The sequence below is a fragment of the Coenobita brevimanus genome, chromosome 8 (genome assembly GCF_032717465.1).
Source record: "Coenobita brevimanus isolate Jiangsu-jjx chromosome 8, ASM3271746v2, whole genome shotgun sequence".
NCBI classification, from domain to species: Eukaryota; Metazoa; Arthropoda; class Malacostraca; order Decapoda; family Coenobitidae; genus Coenobita; species Coenobita brevimanus.
In genome coordinates, this window is record NC_136961.1 from 25,798,982 (window position 1) to 25,819,855 (window position 20,874).

Genomic DNA, 20,874 nt, shown 5'->3' on the forward strand with positions numbered 1-20,874 from the left:
TAGTAAACGTTGTTCAATGGACTCTTATCCGTAATGTGATATTTGGGGAGCCTGACCCCTCAATGATTCATGGGGGAGTCAGCCCCTCTTTCCAAAATAAAAACAATCAGAAATACAGAAAAGTGAACACAGGGATATCATCGAAATTTCTCAGCTTAGCTCATCTGGTTCCTTGTATAGTCCTCCAATATATATATATATATATATATATATTTTTTTACACATTTATTTTAGGGGGGGGGGACAGCCAGCCTTCAAAACTTATAAAGGTTACAAAATTGGGATACGATATGTTGTACAAAGAACTCTCATCCGTAATGCAGTATTCGAGGAGTATGACCCAGAAAATCTCAATCCCAAGTAATTCTTAGGGGGTCAGATCCCCCCCCCCTTAAAAAAATATGTAATCAGAGTTAGGTGAAAGAACTGGATAGAACATCCCAGGTCAGTTCGTACGGTTACTTCAAAGACCTTCCATTATGTGCAGTTTTCCAACCATGATTTTTCGGGGAGTCAGCCCTCTCACATAATAAAAAAAAACTTATAAAGTGAAAGGATGGTAGATATGGCTTTGATATCTTAGCAGATGTTGTACAATTAACTCTCATTCTTAATGTGATATTCAGGGAGCACAACCCTCTCAGTCATTCATGGTGGTCAGACTCATCCCCAAAACTAAAACGACCGGGAATAAGGGAAAAACTTGAATGCCCTCATTTGCTCACCAGATACCTCTTGTATGCAATCAGTACACAAATTCTCTCACCAAATACTCTTACATAATCGTCCATCCACTTCATTTTATCACCCAATCACCCTTAACTAACATATACGATACACAGAACACCACATATCCGAGCTGCCTACCGTGTGGGGTGAATGACTCTGGATCCGTCCTGAATACCCTGATTTATGCCTGAAAGTAGGATTAGTCACCCATTACTCTATCACCCTGGCCACAGGATTTCAGTCTTACCACAGTTAAAAGGATGCACTGATTGGGTGCCAAAATTTGAGGATGGATGGATGAGTAGATGGAAGGATGAATCTCTCTCTCTCTCTCTCTCTCTCTCTCTCTCCAAAATTTAAATTTAAACACATACGAAATACTTCCCTCACAGTACCCTCAAAATCCCAGTGTTGTGCCACGGAATGTGAGGTGCACCTAGTGCTGACTTCTAGCAACGAGGGGTCGCAGGAGAGTTGGGACGTCCTCACCATATGTGCAGGTTTAAGTGGGGTATGAGTCTTGCCTGGCAATGCCTGATGACTGTATGAACTATGGCTCTATGGTCTAAACAAGAGGGTGAATTCACTCCGTAAGTCAGTGGCGCAGCCAGGATTTGTCCAAAGGGGGGGAGGGAGCCAACTGCCCATCTCACTAGTCACCACATGCTAAAAATTATTTTATGTTTGTCTCTCGTTCAAGTATGCGCATAACATTCATTGTTGAAACATGGAACTGTATGAAATAATCTCACTGATATTTCCATGTTCTTTCCACAAATGGGCGGAAACAGTGATGGTTCCCCATGATGCTAGGCGCTTATTGGAATTTCGACCTCAGAGTCAAAGGCAGAGGGGGGGAGGGATTACAATTCCCCCCCCCCCTGGCTGCGCCATTGCCGTAAGTGCTCTGAGGTAGGATGCAACTATGAAGTATGGCTCTCAGGTAACTCGTGATTGAAACGTAAGTAAGAATGAGGACACTAGTCCATTTCCGAATCTCTTCATTTCAAAAGTCACTCATCTTCATAAGTTTTAGAGGGAACCTCAGGCATGCTGCTCTAATAAGGTTCTGCTGGAGGGTTGTTCCCTGTACATCGCCCTTCTAAAACTGTCTGCTTGTATCACTCCTCCCTTTTGGCGAGTTCAGAGCACTCATCTAACCCCTCACTCACACCTTTTCTGTCCATTTCTCTAAAGCAAGAATTAACCGTTGTTCAGTTATCCATGTGTGCGATATGGGTCAACCCTGGAACTGTCTTCCTCAGTGAGGAATATATTCCTCTGCCACTCTTAAAAGCCTGTGTCCATGTTATCTCGAAATGAGCCGATCTTGAATTTGGCTTTTTTGTTAGTGTTGTGTGTTAAGAGAACTCAGTATTATCCGTTTTCCTGTTAGCATATTGAAGTGGATCTCTTATCCACAACTAAACCAGTAGATAGGCAAGAAACAGGGAAGTGTGGGAGAGGAACCAAGGGACAATGAGCAGTACCAGGGTGTGGGGGGCAGTAACCATAATATAAACGATCCATGCAAGGAGCATTTCTCGTCATGTGCAACATTAGTTTTGCATTTCCCATTACCAGACGCTGATGAGAAGCCTATACGTGGTGGCACTGTGCACCAAGAGTGGAATCACAGTTTTCATTCATTAAAGTAAGGGCGATATTTACTGACAATACCTTCCCTGCTAAGTCTCGGATGCAGCAAGCCCTAGTTTTGAAGGGATAAGAAAACCTGTGGATAAAGTTCACCCACACATGGAAAATGAACTTCTTCCCATTAGTTATCCCTTTCACAAAAGTAGCAGTTTCCCTCAGCAACTTTACCCAGACTAATGCCAGGTAACCGTGTGACACAACCATTAATATAGTTGATAACAAGTGCTCGTGGGCCCTTCAGGCCCCTCGCACTTGCTCCTGGGGAGGGCTTTCGCATTTATGTGCTGTTCTAGTGTAACGTTGTCACTTGGATATTTTGCAGCCGACCAATTGATCGTGTTATTTGCAGCTTCGGGAATGGAACCCAAGTTGTCCGAACGCAAGTCCAAAATACACACACCGACACACGGCTCCTGCTGCAGTTGATTTTAGTTCTACCTCTGGACAAAAAATTCTACGGATATCCTATGCCGGCCTTCGGGAGCAGCGTTTTTGGGTCAAAATGTGATCGCTCATTAAATATAGTAAAAGTTTTTCAATCGTGATGGGACCAAGTTTTTTTCACATCGGCGATTTTTTTTGCGATATTTGTGCCAATTTTGGTGCGATTTGAATGTGTAGTTTCGGCTTCCCAAAATGCACACACACACACACACACACACACACACACACACACGGCTAATGGCTACAGTATATAAGAGGATATGGAAACTACCTTGAGCTATTTTTTTTCTTTATTACAGACTCTGTACAATAGCTACCGAAATAAGAAATATAGGTTTGCATCATTCCATCCAGTGCCAGATTCATTAATTCATTGTTACCGGTATATCATTTGGAAAAAACGTAAGTCACAGTGTTCTCCATCACAAATACGAGGACGCCTATCACACATCCCAAGCCAAACACCACGAACATTCCCTGAAAAAAAAAAAAAAAAAAAACAAGTATTAATACTCTGCAACATCTCTCACTCTCTCTCTCTCTCTCTCTCTCTGATTCCATCATTATATATATCCATATCTCCTTTTCACACCTCATGGCTTCTTTGAAACCTTCCTTCTTTTCTGCCTTTCAAGTAAATTTTGTTCATTTCAGCTACAGTTACTCAACTTTCTCAGCAGTTACGATTTTCCGGATAAACTCTACGGTTTCTTGGCATCGTGGATAATTTATTTCCATATCTCGCTCATCTCCAGTTTTTTACCTCCTTTATAATTTCTCAACATTTCTCAGCCTTAAGCCTTAAACCTCAGGGAGTGACTAGTATTTTATTCTGGTCGATGCCGACGATTTTACTCGCAGATGTAAAAGCCCGAGATGTGAGGGTTAAGAAATTATCCCTTTTTATTCTGGCAAACTCGAAGGGATCTTTTTCGCCACTGGGGAACCTTCCGAAGTCTTTGGGATAAACCCAAGTACAGACTGAACAACCCTGGAGGTAGCACACACGCTGACATAACCCTGTTTTACCTACAGCCATTCTTCCCACTTCTTACACACTAATGCTTCATGCCCAGCCGACTTCTCTGCCAAAGGACATTACTGTACACGCATGCATGCATCGCAGTCCATGTATTTGAAGGTGAAAAATTCTAACATAATCCAAAGTTGGTCACTGAGGAAAGAAGAAAACAAAAAGAATAAAAGTAAGCCAAAACGGGATAGGTGTAAAACCTCACATAATAATATTGGCCACTTTTCTCATCGAGACAACGTGACACAATTATACAGCCTTCAGAACAGTAATTGTATGCCCCGAGATTATGTTGGTAGGCCTGCCAGTCCTAGTATATAGATACATGATTTAACTACTGTGTGTCATAGTGCCCATCTTTAGTTGAGTAATGCTATAAGACAGCGAAAGATATCAGTAGGTGTAAGCCAATTTCGTGAAAGGCTATGACAATGCCTCATGATTTTTGTGATGTCTTTATGGGGACTGTAAAACCCATGGGTGATATATATATATTTTTTTTTATGCGAGGAAGAAGGAACCAAAGGCCATGAGCCCGCAGTAACAGTTCCCTCCAAGAGAAAAACAAAATATAATATAGAGCCAAATTCAAGATCCGATCATTTTGAGATGCCTGGACACACTGCGTTTGAAAGACTGGAGATCATAGGCAGCAGGAAATACAGACAGAGGGAGACAGTTCCAGAGCTGACCTCTTGCATAAATGAAAGACTGGTAGTAACGGTTAACTCTTGCATTAGAGAGTTGGACAGAAAAAGGATGAGAGTTTGCTGCCAGACGGGTGCTACGCGCCCGTCGTAGAGGTGGAGGAATGCAAGCAGACAGTTCAGAGGAGCAGTGACCATTAAAGTAGCGATAGAAAAGAGATAAAGATGCAACAGTGCAGCGAAGAGACAGAGGTTGAAGGGAGTCAGTAAGAGGAGGAGAGTTAATGAGACGAAACGCCTTTGACTCCACCCTATTGAGAAGAGCTGTATGTGGGGAGCCTCCCCACACATGAGAGTTGTACTCCACACAGGGGCGGATAAAACCCCTGTATAGAGTCAACAATTGTGCAGGGGTAAAGAAAGAGCGGAGTCGGCTTAGCACACCCAATCTCTTGGAAGCAGATTTTACAAGAGATGTAATATGATCTTTTCAAGATAAGTCCCGAGTAAATGAAACCCCAAGCATGTTCAAGGATGATGCAGGATTAAGCTGAATATTATTAAACATTAGTGGGTATACCTGTGGAAGATTTTGTCGGGTTGATAGGTGTAAGAACTGAGTCTTAGATGCATTGAAGACAACCATATTATTTTTACCCCAGTCAGAGATACGAGCCAAGTCAGACATTAGGTGTGCCATAGCCTCATCCCTTGTTTGTTGAAGTAACTGTTGAGATGGGCGTTGCGGGAACCGAATGGAAAGGTGAAGGGTGGAGTCATCAGCGTATGAGTGGATAGGGTTAGATGTACAGCTTAGAAGATCATTGATGAATAAAAGGAAGAGAGTTGGTGATAGGACAGAGCCCTGAGGAACACCACTGTTGATAGATCTAGGAGAAGAACGATGGCCGTCTACAACAGCGGCTATAGAACGACCAGAAAGGAAGCTAGCGATGAAGGCACAGATAGAAGGATAGAAACCGTAGGAGGGCAGTTTGGAAATTAAAGATTTATGCCAGACTCGATCGAAAGCCTTTGAGATGTCAAGTGCAATGGCAAAGCTTTTGCCAAAGTCCCGAAAGGAGGATGACCAGGAGTCTGAAAGGTAGGTGAGAAGATCGCCAGTGGAGCGTCCCTGACGGAACCCATACTGACGATCGGAAAGAAGGTTGTAATAGGAAAGATGCCTTATAATTTTTCTATTAAGAATTGACTCGAAAACTTTTGAAATACAGGACGTTAAAGCAATTGGACGATAGTTGGAGGGTTGGGAGTGGTCACCCTTCTTTGGGACTGGCTGAATGAGAGCAAACTTCCAGCAAGAAGGAAAGGTACAAGTTGACAGACAAAGACAAAAGAGTTTGCCTAGGCAGGGTGTAAGCACAGAAGCACAGTTCTTGAGAACAACAGGAGGGACCCCATCAGGCCCATATGCCTTGTTAGTACTGAGGCCAGTGATGGCAGAAAATACATCAACTGAAGAAATTTTAATGTCAGCCATGAGGAAGTCAGAGGGGGGAAGTGATGGAGGAACAGCACCGGAATCGTCTAAGGTAGAATTGGAGGAAAAAGTCTGTGCGAAGAGATCTGCTTTATCAGTAGAAGAAATAGCTACAGAACCATCACAGTAGAAAAGAGGAGGGAAGGATGATTAGGTAAAGTTGTTAGAAAGATTTTTGGCAAGATGCCAGAAGGAGCGGGAAGAATTCGAGTTGGAGAGTTGAGAGCATTTAGTATGGATGAAATTATTTTTAGTAGAGCGAAGAACAGACTTAGCACGATTCCGGGCAGAAACGTAAAGATGATGTGATTCAGGGGTGGGTTGGCTCCGGTACCTTTTGTAGGCCCTCTCCTTGTTGCGGACAGCATTAGAACAAGCGTGATTAAACCAAGGCTTTCTTGCGTTAGTCAAAGGATATGAGAAAGGAATGTATGCTTCCATGCCCGAGAGAATAACTTCCGTAATGCGCATGGCACACTCGGATGGCTCACGGCCATGGAAGCAATAATCATTCCAGGGAAAATCAAAGAAGTACTGCCTGAGGGCCTCCCAGTCTGCGGCTCCAAAATGCCACAGACGACGTTTCCCTGGAGGGTCCACAGGCCGTACCGGAGTGATAGGACAGGTTAAGGTAATAAGGTTGTGATCGGAGGAGCCCAACGGAGAGAAAAGATTAACAGAGTAAGCAGAAGGATTAGTTGTGAGGAAGAGGTCAAGTATGTTGGAGCTCTCTCCAAGGCGGTCAGGGATACGGGTAGGGTGCTGTACAAGCTGCTCTAGGTCATTAAGGATAGAAAAGATGTAGGCTTGTTCACCAGGTGGATCCGTGAAAGGAGAGGAGAGCCAAAGGTGGTGGTGAACATTGAAATCACCAAGAATGGAGATTTCAGAGAAAGGAGAAATGGATAGAATGTGTTCCATCGTAGAAGTAAGATAGTCGAAGAATTTTTGATAGTCAGTAGAATTAGGGGATAAGTAAACAGCACAGATATATGTAGTCAGAGAATGACAGGAAAGCCGAAGCCAGAGTGTGGAGAATTCAGAAGAATCAAGTTCAGGAACACGAGAGCAAGATAAGTCGTTGCGTATATATACACAACAGCCACCTTTGGCTTTGAAATGAGTATAGAGAAAGTAGGAGGATACAGAAAAGGGTTTGCTGTCAGTTGCCTCAGACAGCTGAGTCTCCGTTAGAAAAAGAAGGTGAGGTTTAGAGGAGGAGAGGTGGTGCTCAACAGGGCGAAAGTTAGAGGAAAGGCCGCGAATGTTGCAGAAATGAAGAAGAAGAGAGTCAGACAGTGGTTCCAGGCACCTTGAGTCGTCACCGGGAGAGGGGCAGATGGTGGGGGCATTTATGGTCCCCCCCCCCCTGGGGACTCCGAGGCTTGATAAAACGACGCCATTTTTGGGAAATTTTGAATAGGAAGTGTAGTGTGTACTGTGCATGTAGTTTGGTGAAGATAGAGAAATTTGTACTGGAGAGCATGCTGGCCTACTCTCTGTGTAACTGAGACACTGAAAAAGTTCAGCAAAGGGGGATGGTCAGGAACTAGTCCTGAGGGCTGATGAAACGGGAGCTCCAGCACTCCCTGTCATCAGCTTACCATCCACCTCGGGAGTACTGCCCTGCTCGACTGGTGCTACAGTCTACTCTGTTCCGATTCATGCCTCAGACAAACCTCTAATAGACTATGTCACTTAATATGGAAATAATATTGTTATAATAATACTGTTATACTGTTATACAATATATGTCATTGTTATGTTGTCATGGTCTACAGCCAATATGCTTCCGAGACAAAAATAATCAAACTTCACTCACTTTAAATAACTGAGAACGAAAATTTTGCTAAAAAAATGTCTAATTGGCTTATTTTTAAGATATTCCATTTGTTCAGTATCTACGACCATTCACTTTTGAATTGCGTCGGTTGATTTAGTAATAATTGAACTTGGTTCTTATTTCTAATCAGAAATGATCAAAACACGAACAGATATTTGACTGAATGAGTAAATAAATATTTTACTGAGTTTGGACAGTTTTAGTTGTTTTGCCAAGATAATGCATGATGCAATCTGAAATTGGTGGTGTGTCATGCACTGCACTATATCATTCTCAGACGTCACTGGTAATGCAATCATTAGTCGGGTTACATCACTGAATATTTTGCCATATACTGTATAAACCCTGCAAATCATATGGTGTCAGTCTCATTTGTATATTACTGTTTGATTTTGCTGACGGACATATTTCTTCCTAGCTAAAGCGTACAGTGATGCCTTTTACTTGTTTGAACAGAGCAGATATTGTCTGTTATATCTGTGATGAAGTGACATTTGCGTCACAAAAGCACAGTATTACCACTGTGGTTAAAAAGGTTTACAACCTATATTTTGCCTGCAATATAGAAGATCCAAACAAGTGCTGGACTCCATATATATGCCGCAACATTTGTACAGCAAATCTCCCCCAGTGGTATATCAAGAAAAGGAAATCCTTGTTGTTGGCTGTACCAATGACTTGGAGAATACCAACAGATAGTTATAGCAAAATACTTGTGTGTGGTGCCCCAATCGGAAAAGCTTTGTGAAAGAAGAGGAAACGGACTGTGCAATTTGCAAACATTCCACCAGTTATTCGCCCAGTACCCCACGGGGATAGTTTGCCTGTTCCCGAAGCACCAGAATCTTTCTCAATTGAATCAGACCAGGAAAAGGGGAACTGTGAAACATCTAGTTCCGAACCATCAAGGTCACTTGACCCAGTTTTTGCCCCATCCGCTTCCACTGAACACATCGAATAACATGAGGTGAACTGAATGACCTTGTGAGGACTAAGAAATCTAAAAATGTCCAAGAGCAAGGCAGAGTTGTTGGGCCCAAGACTACACAATGGAATCTCCTGGCAGATGATGCTAGGGTTTTCTTGTTCTGTGATCACCAAAGGAATCGTGTCCAGTTCTTCATGGAAGGTGATCTTGTAGCCTGTAACAACATCCATGGTCTGATGGCACAACTCAGCATATTTCATAATCCACTTGAGCAGAGGCTTTTCACAGTCTCATAGAAGATGAGCCTTAAAGCTATTCTGATACAGATTGACAATGTTTTGCCATCCATTCCAGTAGGTCGTGCAGTTGGAAACTTATGACAACATTTAACAACTTATGAGGTGCATTATCTACGATCTACATCAGTGGCAGCTCTGCAGTAACGTAAAGGTTATTGTCATTTTGCCCGATTTGCAGAGTGGATATATAAATTATTACTGTTTTCTTTGTGAATGGGATAGTTGTACAAGAGAGTCTCGCAACATCAAGAGAGATGGCTGCTTCAACTGGAGTCAGGGAGGAAAAAGTTTTCTATTCACCACTTATGGAATCAAGTAGGATCTTGTTACCACCCTTGCACTTGAAGAACTTTGTAAAAGCAATGGACAAAACCCAAGTGGCCTTCAGGTACCTTTGCATGAAATTCCCCAGGTTAAGTCAAACAAAAATAAATGAAGGTGTTTTTGTTGGTCCTCAGATTCGTGAACTCCGAGATGATGCTTTTGACAATGCACTGTGTGGCAAAGAAAAGGATGCTTGACAAGCCTTCAAACTGGTAACAAGAAGGCGCCTTGGAAACAACAAGGAAGACAACTACAGGGAGTTGTTGGAAAACCTCCTTATGACATACAGTACAGTGAGCTTGTCTGCAACTTGTCAGTTAAGATACATTTTTTGCACTCCCTTCTTGATTTCTTTCCATAAAACTGTGGAGTACTGAACAACAACAATGGCGAGCGATTTCACTGGGGCACTGTTGCAATGGAGATATGCATCAAGGCAAAAGATGCCCACCAATTCTTGTGGACTATTGTTGGGCAGTGACCAGTGATCAGGGATGCTCCATTTTCATGAATACATTGAGAGATAAACCCATCAGTGCATTGCAGAAGCTGAGTAGTTACTGAACTATTCACTGATACATAATAACTCTTTTATATACATGGCACATCAAATATATTCATGTAAACATATCACTAACAGTTAGAAATGCACTGGTTTGAAATTTATGATTAACACTGTACTGTCGGCATTATGGACATAAATGTGAAATATAAAAGACTGAATATCTTAGATACAGTAGCCAATCAGCTGTTGTCACTGTCATGCTTGAATTCAGCTCATTAAAATCCACAAGAAACAGCAAATATTACCTCCGATGAAGAGAATTTGTTCACATTTGTGGAGCGCTGTTATCTGCCATGGCATTTTAATACACCCTTGAGCACTTGCAGATGAATGCGACATTAGATAATATTCATCTGTCATATTCTGTGTTCCAAGCAGTTCGACAGTTAGCTTGGTTCATGGAACCATGGGGACGTTAAACTGTTACTTGGCATCCCAGCGAACATTAAAGTGTCTAAATCACATGGCCTACAAGTAACGGTAATGGCTTTACATACGGAATAAAAAATTACTTTAGTTTGTTGTCTGATATGAGAGTAAGTAGTTTGCTGCATATATAGTTATTATGAGGTCTACGAAAACAGAGAGAAAATTGCAGACCACTGTCAAAAATACGAACCCTATCAAACCTGCCATGTGTGTCGCATTATGTGCATTGCAGAAACTTTGGCTCCAGGGGGCCGGTAGCCCTACTTTTTGTGGGAGATTGTGCAATAGATAAAAAAAAAAAAGTACCACGGAAATAGGGTCTGATGATATCTTACGTTCATTAATATAGTTTTTGATGTTCCGAGGCTAAATATCTGATATCATCTGAACATACGAACTGAAAATAACGGTAATGACAAGGAAACATCGAGGAAAAGATCAATATGCCATCCTTAAGAAACCAACTGCATCAACGTAGGGTAGAATACGTGAGCTGGTTAAGAAGACATTTTAAGGGACTGTTAAACACAGAGAATGAAAGTAATGCAAGTATAAGTGGCTGAGAAATGACTGGGAGAAGGAAGGAGGTGAGATGGGAGGAAGAAATCAGTATGAGGAAAGAGTGGAAGCAATGAAAAAATTCAAAATGCAAAAAGTCCCAAGAATTGATGGAGTGTGTGGTGAAATGCTGAAGCATGGGGGAGAGGTAGTAGTAGAATGGATATGGAAGATGTGCAGACTGGCCTGGGGAGGAAGGTAGAGTTCCGGAGGATTAGAAGTCAGGTACAATTATTCCCCTGTACAAAGGAAAAAGGGAAAATGAAGTATGTGGTAACGACAGGGGCTTTTGTCTTTGTGCAGTAGGGAAAGTAGATGGTTGGTTACTTATTGACAGTTAGGGAGATAACAGAAGAATCAGTTGATAAAGAACAGGGAGGAATTAGGAAGGGAAGAGGCTTTAGAAAATATGAAGAATGTTTGGAATAAATGGAAAGCTGTTGAATGTCGTGAGGAGTGCTAAGGCTGCAGTGCAAATGGATAGTAAACTGAGCAAATTTTTCTATCTGAATGGTGCACTAAACAGGGATGTGTCATGTCCTCATGGTTGTTCAATCTGTATATGGATGGGGTTATAAAAGAGAGACCAGGTAGGGAAGTGGATGTTGGAACGGCCCTAATGACAGAGGGCAGCATTCCGAAACTTCCTGCACTGTTGTTACCTCCGCACAGAAAGTTATGCTTTACCCCCCATTGGTTTGTTGTTTGTTTGTCTGTTAGCAGACAAAAAGTTATAAACAGATTTTGCTGACATTTTGTGGAAGGGAGGGCCATGGCCCAAGGAAGAAATTATTAAATTTTGGGCCTTATCAGGAGTGTCCGGCACAATATCTCAGAAAGTTCTCAATGAAATTCTGTGAAAAGGTGCGCCATGGACAAAGAAAGAATTGATTAAATTTTGAGGCAGATCAGGGTCCGGATCATAACCCCACGAATCTGGATCCGCGATTATTCAAAACGTTATAAACAGATTTTGATGAAATTTTGTGGAAGGATGGGCCATAGCCCAAGGATTAAACGATGAAATTTTGGGTCAGCTACGAATCCAGATCCAGAGTATCCACCACAATATCTTCAAAATTTCTCAGTGAATTTCAATAAAATTTTGAGAGAAGGTGGGCCATTGTCCAAGAACAAAATTTATCGAATTTTCAGGCGGATTCAGATCCGGATCCTGTATCCATGGATTCGGATCCGGAACCTTTTAATGGCAATGGCATTGGTGGAGGTATGTGTTTGCTGTGCACTTTTCTGGTTTGCATATGATACTGCCTCACACAACCCTACCCCCAGCGTTAAGACTTCTCACTTTTCGCACCCAACAGTCATTCTCCATCCTCTCTACATCCCCAAGCCAATCTCAGTCTACTCCTCCTCATCACAAAACCAATACATTCTAGTCCTAGCCTTTCACTCTACTCGCCAGTCGTAAACCTAGCCCCCGCCCAAGCCCTGCATTCAAGGAAGCATTACACATCCAATTAATCATAGTCATTTCCGTACGTTTGGGTCTACGATTATCCTCTTCATTTATTACCCAGATCTCACTGCCATACAACATTACACTCCTAACACATGCTGCATACAAATATCCCTTAGCACGGAGGGAGAGCCCTCTCAGTGTCAGGAGAGGCAACATCTCTCTGAACTTCCTGCAACCAGTCCTTGTCCAGTACCCCTCCAGCACATAACCTGTCCCCCATATAACAAAACTCTTCCACACACTCAAGGGACTCACCAGGATGATCAATCCATTTACGCCTAACATTCTTTACACGCTCTCCCCGACACAGCACACACACGAAATCAGCATTATCTCTATTTACTTCTAATACCATTACACCTCTTATGCACCCATTTATAACAAATTCTGCTCAATATGGAGTTACTTCAGACACCCTTGTGGCAAACCGCACATGACCACTCACGCTCTGCTTTGACAGTACTGCCACCAGCCCTAGATATCATCATTTTTGTTTTTCTGCATTTACTCTCAAACCCCTGTGCCCCATTCCGTTTTTCCATTTCCTAAACCTTTCCTTTGCGTCCCTTTCATTCTCTGTAATCAGCATCTAGTCATCAGCATACAAAATCTCCCATGAGCTTACATCTCTGACGTCTTGTGAGAGAGCTTAAAGCACCATGACAAACAATGAGGAGCTCAAGACTGACCCCTGATGCTTGTCAACATTCACGGAAAACTCATCATTCAAATCTCTGTTCACTGTCATCTGGGTGCGAGCACCCACATACAGAGACATAACACTCTAACTAGCCACTCCTCGATCCCAAGCTTTCTCATTGCCCAAATAAACAAAAACAAAGTGCAGCTCCCTTTCATTTCCTATGTATTTTCCCTGCAGCTGTCGAACAGTGAATAAGGCATCAGTGGTCTCTTTGCCTGGCATAAACGCGAACTGCACCTCATCATTATTCACTCTTTCCCCAATCATATCTTTTAAGACTCTCTCCGTTACCTTCATTATCCGGCCCAAAAGTTTTGTCTTTATAACTTCTCTTTCCAAGGAATCAACTTCCCCTTGTACACATTTACAATCAAACACTTCAGCCGGTCATCTGAGACAACACACTCACATCTAATCGTATTTATTAACTTAGTAACTAAGCCCACTCTTGTATCTCCTGAGGCCTTCAGCATTTCAGTATTCAACACAGATACACCTGTCACTTTCCCCTACTGCACCCTGCCTATTGCCCTGCTCACAGTACCAGCATCAGTCAAACACTGGATCTGCTGACTCCAAACCCTCTCTGTTCCAGTCAAACTCCTCATTCAGCAACGGACTATAATGCACTCTCTAGATGTCTTTATTCTCGTCGTGTCCACCACTCCCTTTCCTTCATCATTCTTCTCACTCTGCTCATTTGTATCCCTTTTTTCCCTCTTCCCCAGATTTGCCACATTACATACCATGTTTTTCCTTTCAATGCATTATAGGTTATCCAGCAAGTCTTTGAGACTCCGATTTTGCCCTATATGCCTCCATTCTAGCTCAGTGCTTGGCAGCCAAGTATTCCTCTTTGTTCCCAATCCTGTTCTGTTCCCTGAAAAATCTTCTTTGCTTTTGACTGAATAATATTATGTTACTGATGTAAATTATGTCAGCTTTATAAAAGAAACACAACGCACAGACAAGAATGTATAAAAGACAAGAGGGGATAAATAAGCGGCCACGAAAAATTATATAAGAACAAAAGCGTACACGAGAATGAATAAATGGTAATAAGAGAGCACAGATGAATAATTAAATAACAAAAGAGGCCACAATAATGTATAAACAGTTAAAGTTGCCACAAGAATGCATGAAAGATAACAAAAGCAGTTACCTGAATGTAACAATGATAACGAATGTCTGTATAAAAAGATAACAAAAACACACGCAAAAATATATAAGAGACAAAAACACACAAATTTTTAAGGCTAACAAAAGCGGCCATGAGAACGCTGAAATACGATATGGCATTTAAGTTCGCAAACAGAGTAGGTGGGGGGAGCCTGCTGTGAAAAATGAATACATGTCCTAGTGTGACTGCTATTATCCTCTGATTCTGTAGTCCAGTGGGATGGTTGGTTACCCAAAAGTTGTTGAGAGAGAGAACGGTGGTGACGGTGATGGTTCTGGGCGTGTTGAGGCAGGACGAGGTGTTAGCCTGCGAGAACCTCATCCATCTGTCATACAGCCCGAATTCCACCAACGCCCTGCACCTGCAACAGAATTGCTAACTACTATCCATTTCAGAGGCGGAGTTGCGCTGTTTTTCGCAAATATCTCCTAAGCGAATCGTTGGATCAGTATGATATTTCAACACAGTACTTTTGACATCCGGGCCTAATTTATGACCCTTAAACCATACTGCTACATATGTTACATTAGGAGTTTACTGAAGGATATTAAGCCTAATCCAGTCATCAAATCTAAGGTGTTATACAAAATCGGACGAGTGCGACTGTGTGGGGTAGCTCCTCCACTAACACCCTGAACAACCCTCTGACCATTCCTTCCCTACCCCCCAATATCGCGTTCACCCCCTCCCCGTTTCCCTCTTCACTCCCAGTCACACCATCCCTCTCCCAACTTTGCACTTCCGTTTTCTTTTCTCATTCTAATTGCATAGATAATATGTATGTAATAGTATTTACAATAAATGTATATATTAATGAATATTACGCATCATATAATATAAATAGAGACAGGTAAAACAATATATATCAACTGGACCATGTTGACATTTTAGGATGAATACACAGTATTGTAATAATAGTAATAAATTCTCCGAGAACGTTCAGGCAACAAGTGATACAGTTTGTAGTTCGTTAATTTCAATGGTTGACCATAAACACTGCAAACATATAGGCATAGCTTCTATTACATGTACGTAATCATCCTGATGTACAGTACTTTCTACGCGAAAGACGACTTGCATCCATTGCAAATAATCATATCAATACGTCTACAACTACATAACATTCTTACATTATAATACAGTGCTGGGATAATGAGGGAGGGACACAAGAGTGATGAAGGAGGCGAGGAGCTCGGGGAGAATAGGAGGGATAACGAGGACGAGAAGGGGGAGAAGTAGGGGTAGTTAAGGAATAGTTTGGGAGGGTGTTGGGGGGGCAACACTTTCCTTCGAATGTGTCAACATGACTAGTCGACTTTCTGTTATTTTTCATGAGTAAACTCCTCACATAACATAAATAGCAATATGGTTTAACGGTCATAAATTAGGCCCGGATATCAAAAGCAGTGTGTTGAAATACCATACTGATCCAACGATTCGTTTAGGAGATATTTGCGATAAACAGCGCAACTCCGCCTCTGAAATGGATAGTAGGTTTAATCTATTAGTCTGCAATTTACCCTCAGTGTATCCCCGATGGCCATTTCCTTCGATATCTACAGTGTATGTAAATTTATGTGATGAAAAGTGGTCAGGTTACCAATATATACCGTAGGTTCCACAAGATGTGATGAATGTGCGAACAAATAGAAAGCAGGACAGTAAGAGTTCCATCACACAGCATGTCATGTGAAACTGAAAACAACGTTCATCCGGTTTGAACCAAGTTTAGTGGAAGTGTTGAGAGGCAGGTGAAGGTGAATTTTTAACGATAGGTTAAAAACCGTCACAATAACAAGGATAAGCCAAAACTGACTTTGCACGGTCAATTACATTTTTTTAAAGTCTATTTAAACTTTATGGGAATATTAAGGATGATGCAAGAACAAATGTATTAAATTTTGAGAGCACTTGATCAGAAGTTAAGGTCACAGAACAAGGTCAAATTTCAGCCCACGTGGTTGTATATGAACAATATAACTAAAACAGTTTTGATCAGATCTCGACCATAGGTTACTTCGTAGTAGGTAAGATGGCAAGATCAACATAAACAGTTTTAATTCGATATAGACCAAAATCGAGGAGGGAATCAGGATAAGGCATGGATAAAGTGATTCGATTTTAAAAAGAATCATTCAGATGCCAAGGTCACAGAAGAGGTCAGTTGAAACGATTTTATCCAATTAGAAGCGAACTTCGTAGAATGGTGCAAGAATTAATTCAGTTTTAAGAGCAATAGGTTACAGGGCAAATATAAGTCTTGGCTCTTAGGCAAACTGGTAGGTGCGGGTGTTTTACACTCCCAGCTCTGCCTCTGATAATTATGTACTGCTGAATATTTTTTCTAAGATTTCATCGAGAGGTTCTTTTCATCAATAAGTTATGACAGGAGAGAAGTATACATAGGAAGTGGAAGTAAGAAGAAACTGATTGGGGTGGAGGATTGAAAAGGAGACTGTTTGAGGGCTTTTGGGTGAAAACTTTCGTTAAGAGTAGGCAAGGAAGATGGGCTAGGGAGGTTGGAATATTTCTTGTATGGTATATGGCGCATGGTTGTCATTTCAATAATTTGCTTTGCTTTTGATCTCACCACTTTATGAAAATACAGTATTGCCTAGTTCCTTATCTTAACTGCCTCTGGTTAATAACCACGTTAACTCACTGTAGTTACTATAATCACCGCACGGGTGATCCAACTGACAATGATGGGGAAAGAAGAAGGCTCAGATTACTGTCCATGGACTATACGGGAATCATTAAGGCAAATAGTCAGTTTCTGCTAAGTCTCAATCTTCCCCAAGAGGACGGCCTGTAAGACCCCAATTATAGTTCAGCATAGACAAGGACAGAAAAAAAAAAAAAAAGTGTGACTGGCCCCAGAATGAAGGCTGGGCCCTTCCATATGTTGGCTGGAGATGCTAACCATTGCACCACAGGCCCCCCCATTAGTGAAGAGAGGGAGGAGATGCAAGGTATGCGAGAGTCAGTATGGGAGGAGGGTGGAGGCATAATAATTCGGAAGCGTAAGATGCTAATTTTTGCATGACGCAAACTTCATGAGACACAAGATTTAGTTATGATAATAAGGATGTGTCTATTACATTTATCAACTAAATCCAAGAAGGTAATGTATTACTGGCTCAAAATTTTAATCTGTGCGTTATACTTCGCTAACTCAGGTCACCTGCGAAAAACAACTGATTGAACAGATTGTGTTGTGTGCTGTCACTGATATAATCCAGTTGTCTGATATGGGGTTATCATTTCTAAGGTGAGCTGCATACTTCTGATACATAGCTTCTCATTACGTCCAGAAGATGTATTGGGAGTGATAATTAGCACATTTTATTACCTTCGTTATTACTTAAGCAGTAATCACAAATCTGTTTACTTTCACCTGAAACTCACTACTCAGATATCTGGAATCCCTGTCTGATGAACTATATATATATATATATATATATATATATATATATATATATATATATATATACATATATATATATATATATATATATATATATATATATATATATACACCCTGTCTGATGAACTATATATATATATATATATATATATATATATATATATATATATATATATACATATACATATATATATACATATATATATATATATATATATATATATATACATATAATACATATATATATATATATGTATTATATGTATATATATATATATATATATATATATATATATATATATATATATATATATATATATATATATATATATATATATATATATATATATATATATATATATATATATCTATATATATATGTCATGGGGATTTTTAAGAATATACAATATTAAAGAATAATATTCAATAATACTTGAGAACAGGGACAGAAAATTGACTTGTGAAAATCAAGTAATGATTGATACTTCACCGATTCTCTAAGGACGAGAATTTATGAACTTTCTCAACAGTACACAGCAGAGACTAATTACTCACATGCGCTGTTTGTTAGTACTGTTGGCCTCTGGAGGAAGTGACTCCACCCCTGACAATCAATAACTAATGCTATTAATGATAAACAGGTTCTTCCTGGTGCATTAACTCCTGGTTGCACAACGGATTTAAGTTAATAAAAAAGACTGACCTAAGTACCAGTTATGAATAATGCAAAGCGTTTTTGCAAACTTGAAGCTGTTTCTAAAATAAGCTTAATGAGAAATATAGCACGAGTTTAAATTACATTAAGCTCAAGAGAAGAGAACTGTAAATTTACTGATTACAATGAGATAAATTTACGTTACATGTTTCAAAATGAATTCAAAATAAGAACACACTCACTCGCTCACTCAAAAGCTAAACTCTTAATGGACTGGGCATCATAGCTGAGGAAGGACACTGCCACACACGCTGAACCTCTCGCCAATTCACGCTGGGTTGGGATTCAGGAACTTGCTGTACACACGCTGCTCCAAGTTGGGCCAACGAACCTAGTCCCATGGCGCTCTAATCCTGGCTGCTTTAAATTATGAGAGAGGGGCGAGTGTCGGCCACACTCTTGGTAACGGCTAACGAAAGAAAGTGACCGAAACACGCCCATAACAAATCACTCGGCAAAAGCGCTAATGTCGCGCGCAGGGACGATCACTTATGAAACAGTGAAAACTGTTCTGAAAACACTCCCGATCGGGCGAATACGTGGCAGTTGACTGAGTGATACTTACTTGGATTCCACTAGATTTCGCGGTTTCCCACCAAAGTTCAGTGTCACGAGTTTGTTTATATATATGATCGCGTGAATTCGTGACATATAATTATATATATATATATATACTGTAATCTCTCCAATATCTGATGTAATATAGCCAAAGGCATGTCCAAAAATTGGGTCCATCCGGTTATTGGGCCTGAGGCTTCTGGACAGATACTAGTGGACTCTACCGCAGCCTAACTCAGAAAATCACCTACATACCTCCGCACCGGACATGCATAACACCTATTTAAGACCTTACTCATATAAGTAAGTTACACAAAGCAAGAACTACATGAAATGGAAACAGAGAATGAGGATTTAGAGGTGAGTATGGAAAATATTTAGCAGTCGACAGTGTACTTACAACATGTCCGTGGTGGTTGTTACGAAGATTACCCCACCTCTAAGGCTGTGACAGTGCTGAAAATGCTCTTGAAGCACGTACAGTAATCCAGCATTGTGTTGCAATTAATCCTTAGTACTGTGAATTATAACTGTTTAACCCCTTAACCGCGGGGCGTCACTTTTGTGACGCTTGGCCACAATGGATCATACCGCAGGGCGTCACTTTTGTGATTCTGTGTTATTTTGAATTATCCCGGGCTCTCAAGTGGTGGCTTGTATCATCTATCAGTACTGCCAATGTCCAACACTAGTCAGCACTCCAAATCTCATCTGTACTCCCATCCATTGTTGACATTTTAGCGATTTTACCCCCTTTGTGACTCCCCTCCCTACCTGACCTCCATTACCCTCTCCTCTCACCTCCCACGCCGCGCTGCGCTACGGAAATTTCCCCCTGATTTTTCCACAGATTTCATCCATTGAAATAAGCCCTCTGCCCTATACTTATACCAATTAATATATACCAAAAAAAAAACAGGTAAGTGATAGTGTTATACACCAGAAATTGGCTAATTATCACCTGACAAAACCTCACGTGCATTCATTCACTACATTACCACGGTAATTTCCCCTTTAATTTATGCCTTGTAATCGATGTCTGTAATAAAAATATATATCAGAAAGGAAGGGAGAATCCTAACTGACATTTACATTCACCTGGAACTACCTATTTCTTTATTTATTGCCGAGATTTTCTACCTAAAAGAAATTAGCCTGTAAGTTAGCAGTAGTAGCCTAAAGTGTTATTGTCAACCCTTCCCTTCTCAGATAAGCCGCGGCATTTAGTTCCTTGTCCTCCGCTGTAGAGAAACCATGTCGCACTCGCGCCCCGCCATTCCTGCCGCTTCTGCACCCATTGCAAAGGGCCCCGTGACCTCTACTCCTAAGAAAAGTGGTGAGGCAAGCAGGAAAGGCCTTAGTGACTCTGCAGTGGGACGTGAACTGGCAGAATTGTCCATGATAATGATGGACAGTGACTATGACGATTCGGGTGAATCGTGTGATGAGCCGGGTGAGGTTATCGCACCAGAAACAGCAACAACGAGTGCTACAGTAAGTGAATCAGTGTCTAGCTCCAAGGGAAAGGAGCCTTTAGTGCAGCAAGGACAAGAATTTGGGAAGGGAGTGAAAAGGCGGCGTGTTAGCCCCAGAACAATGCCCCCACGTGACCCAGCCCGCCATGAGTCACGAGTGCATTCACCTCCCCGTTCCCCAAGCCCCGCTTTACTCATCTCTTCATCATCGTCGGCTGAGTTATCTCCGGAGTCTTCGTCGTCGGAGTCACCACCAGCATCAACAGTGAAGGCAGGCCGTAGAGGTAGAGGTAAATCTAGGAGAGTGAAAAGTAGTGTAGCTAGTAGGGTAAGGGCTGCTAGTGCTGTACGGCAACCTAGGGTCAGTGAGAGTG

The 20,874-nt window shown here is 41.3% G+C and overlaps 1 protein-coding gene across 1 annotated transcript in view; it reads right to left on the minus strand.

The window, feature by feature from the left end:
• Positions 1 to 3,193: 3,193 nt before the first annotated feature.
• The window catches only part of LOC145407115 (ionotropic receptor 93a-like), a 90,998-nt gene continuing 73,317 nt past the window's right edge, over positions 3,194 to 20,874 (minus strand). The window contains exons 4-5 of the mRNA XM_080278136.1: positions 14,557 to 14,686; positions 3,194 to 3,309 (exon numbers count right to left, since the gene is read on the minus strand). Coding sequence (XP_080134262.1) covers positions 3,220 to 3,309; positions 14,557 to 14,686 — 220 coding nt within the window. The 3' untranslated portion in view covers positions 3,194 to 3,219. The remainder of the gene's footprint in view (positions 3,310 to 14,556; positions 14,687 to 20,874) is intronic.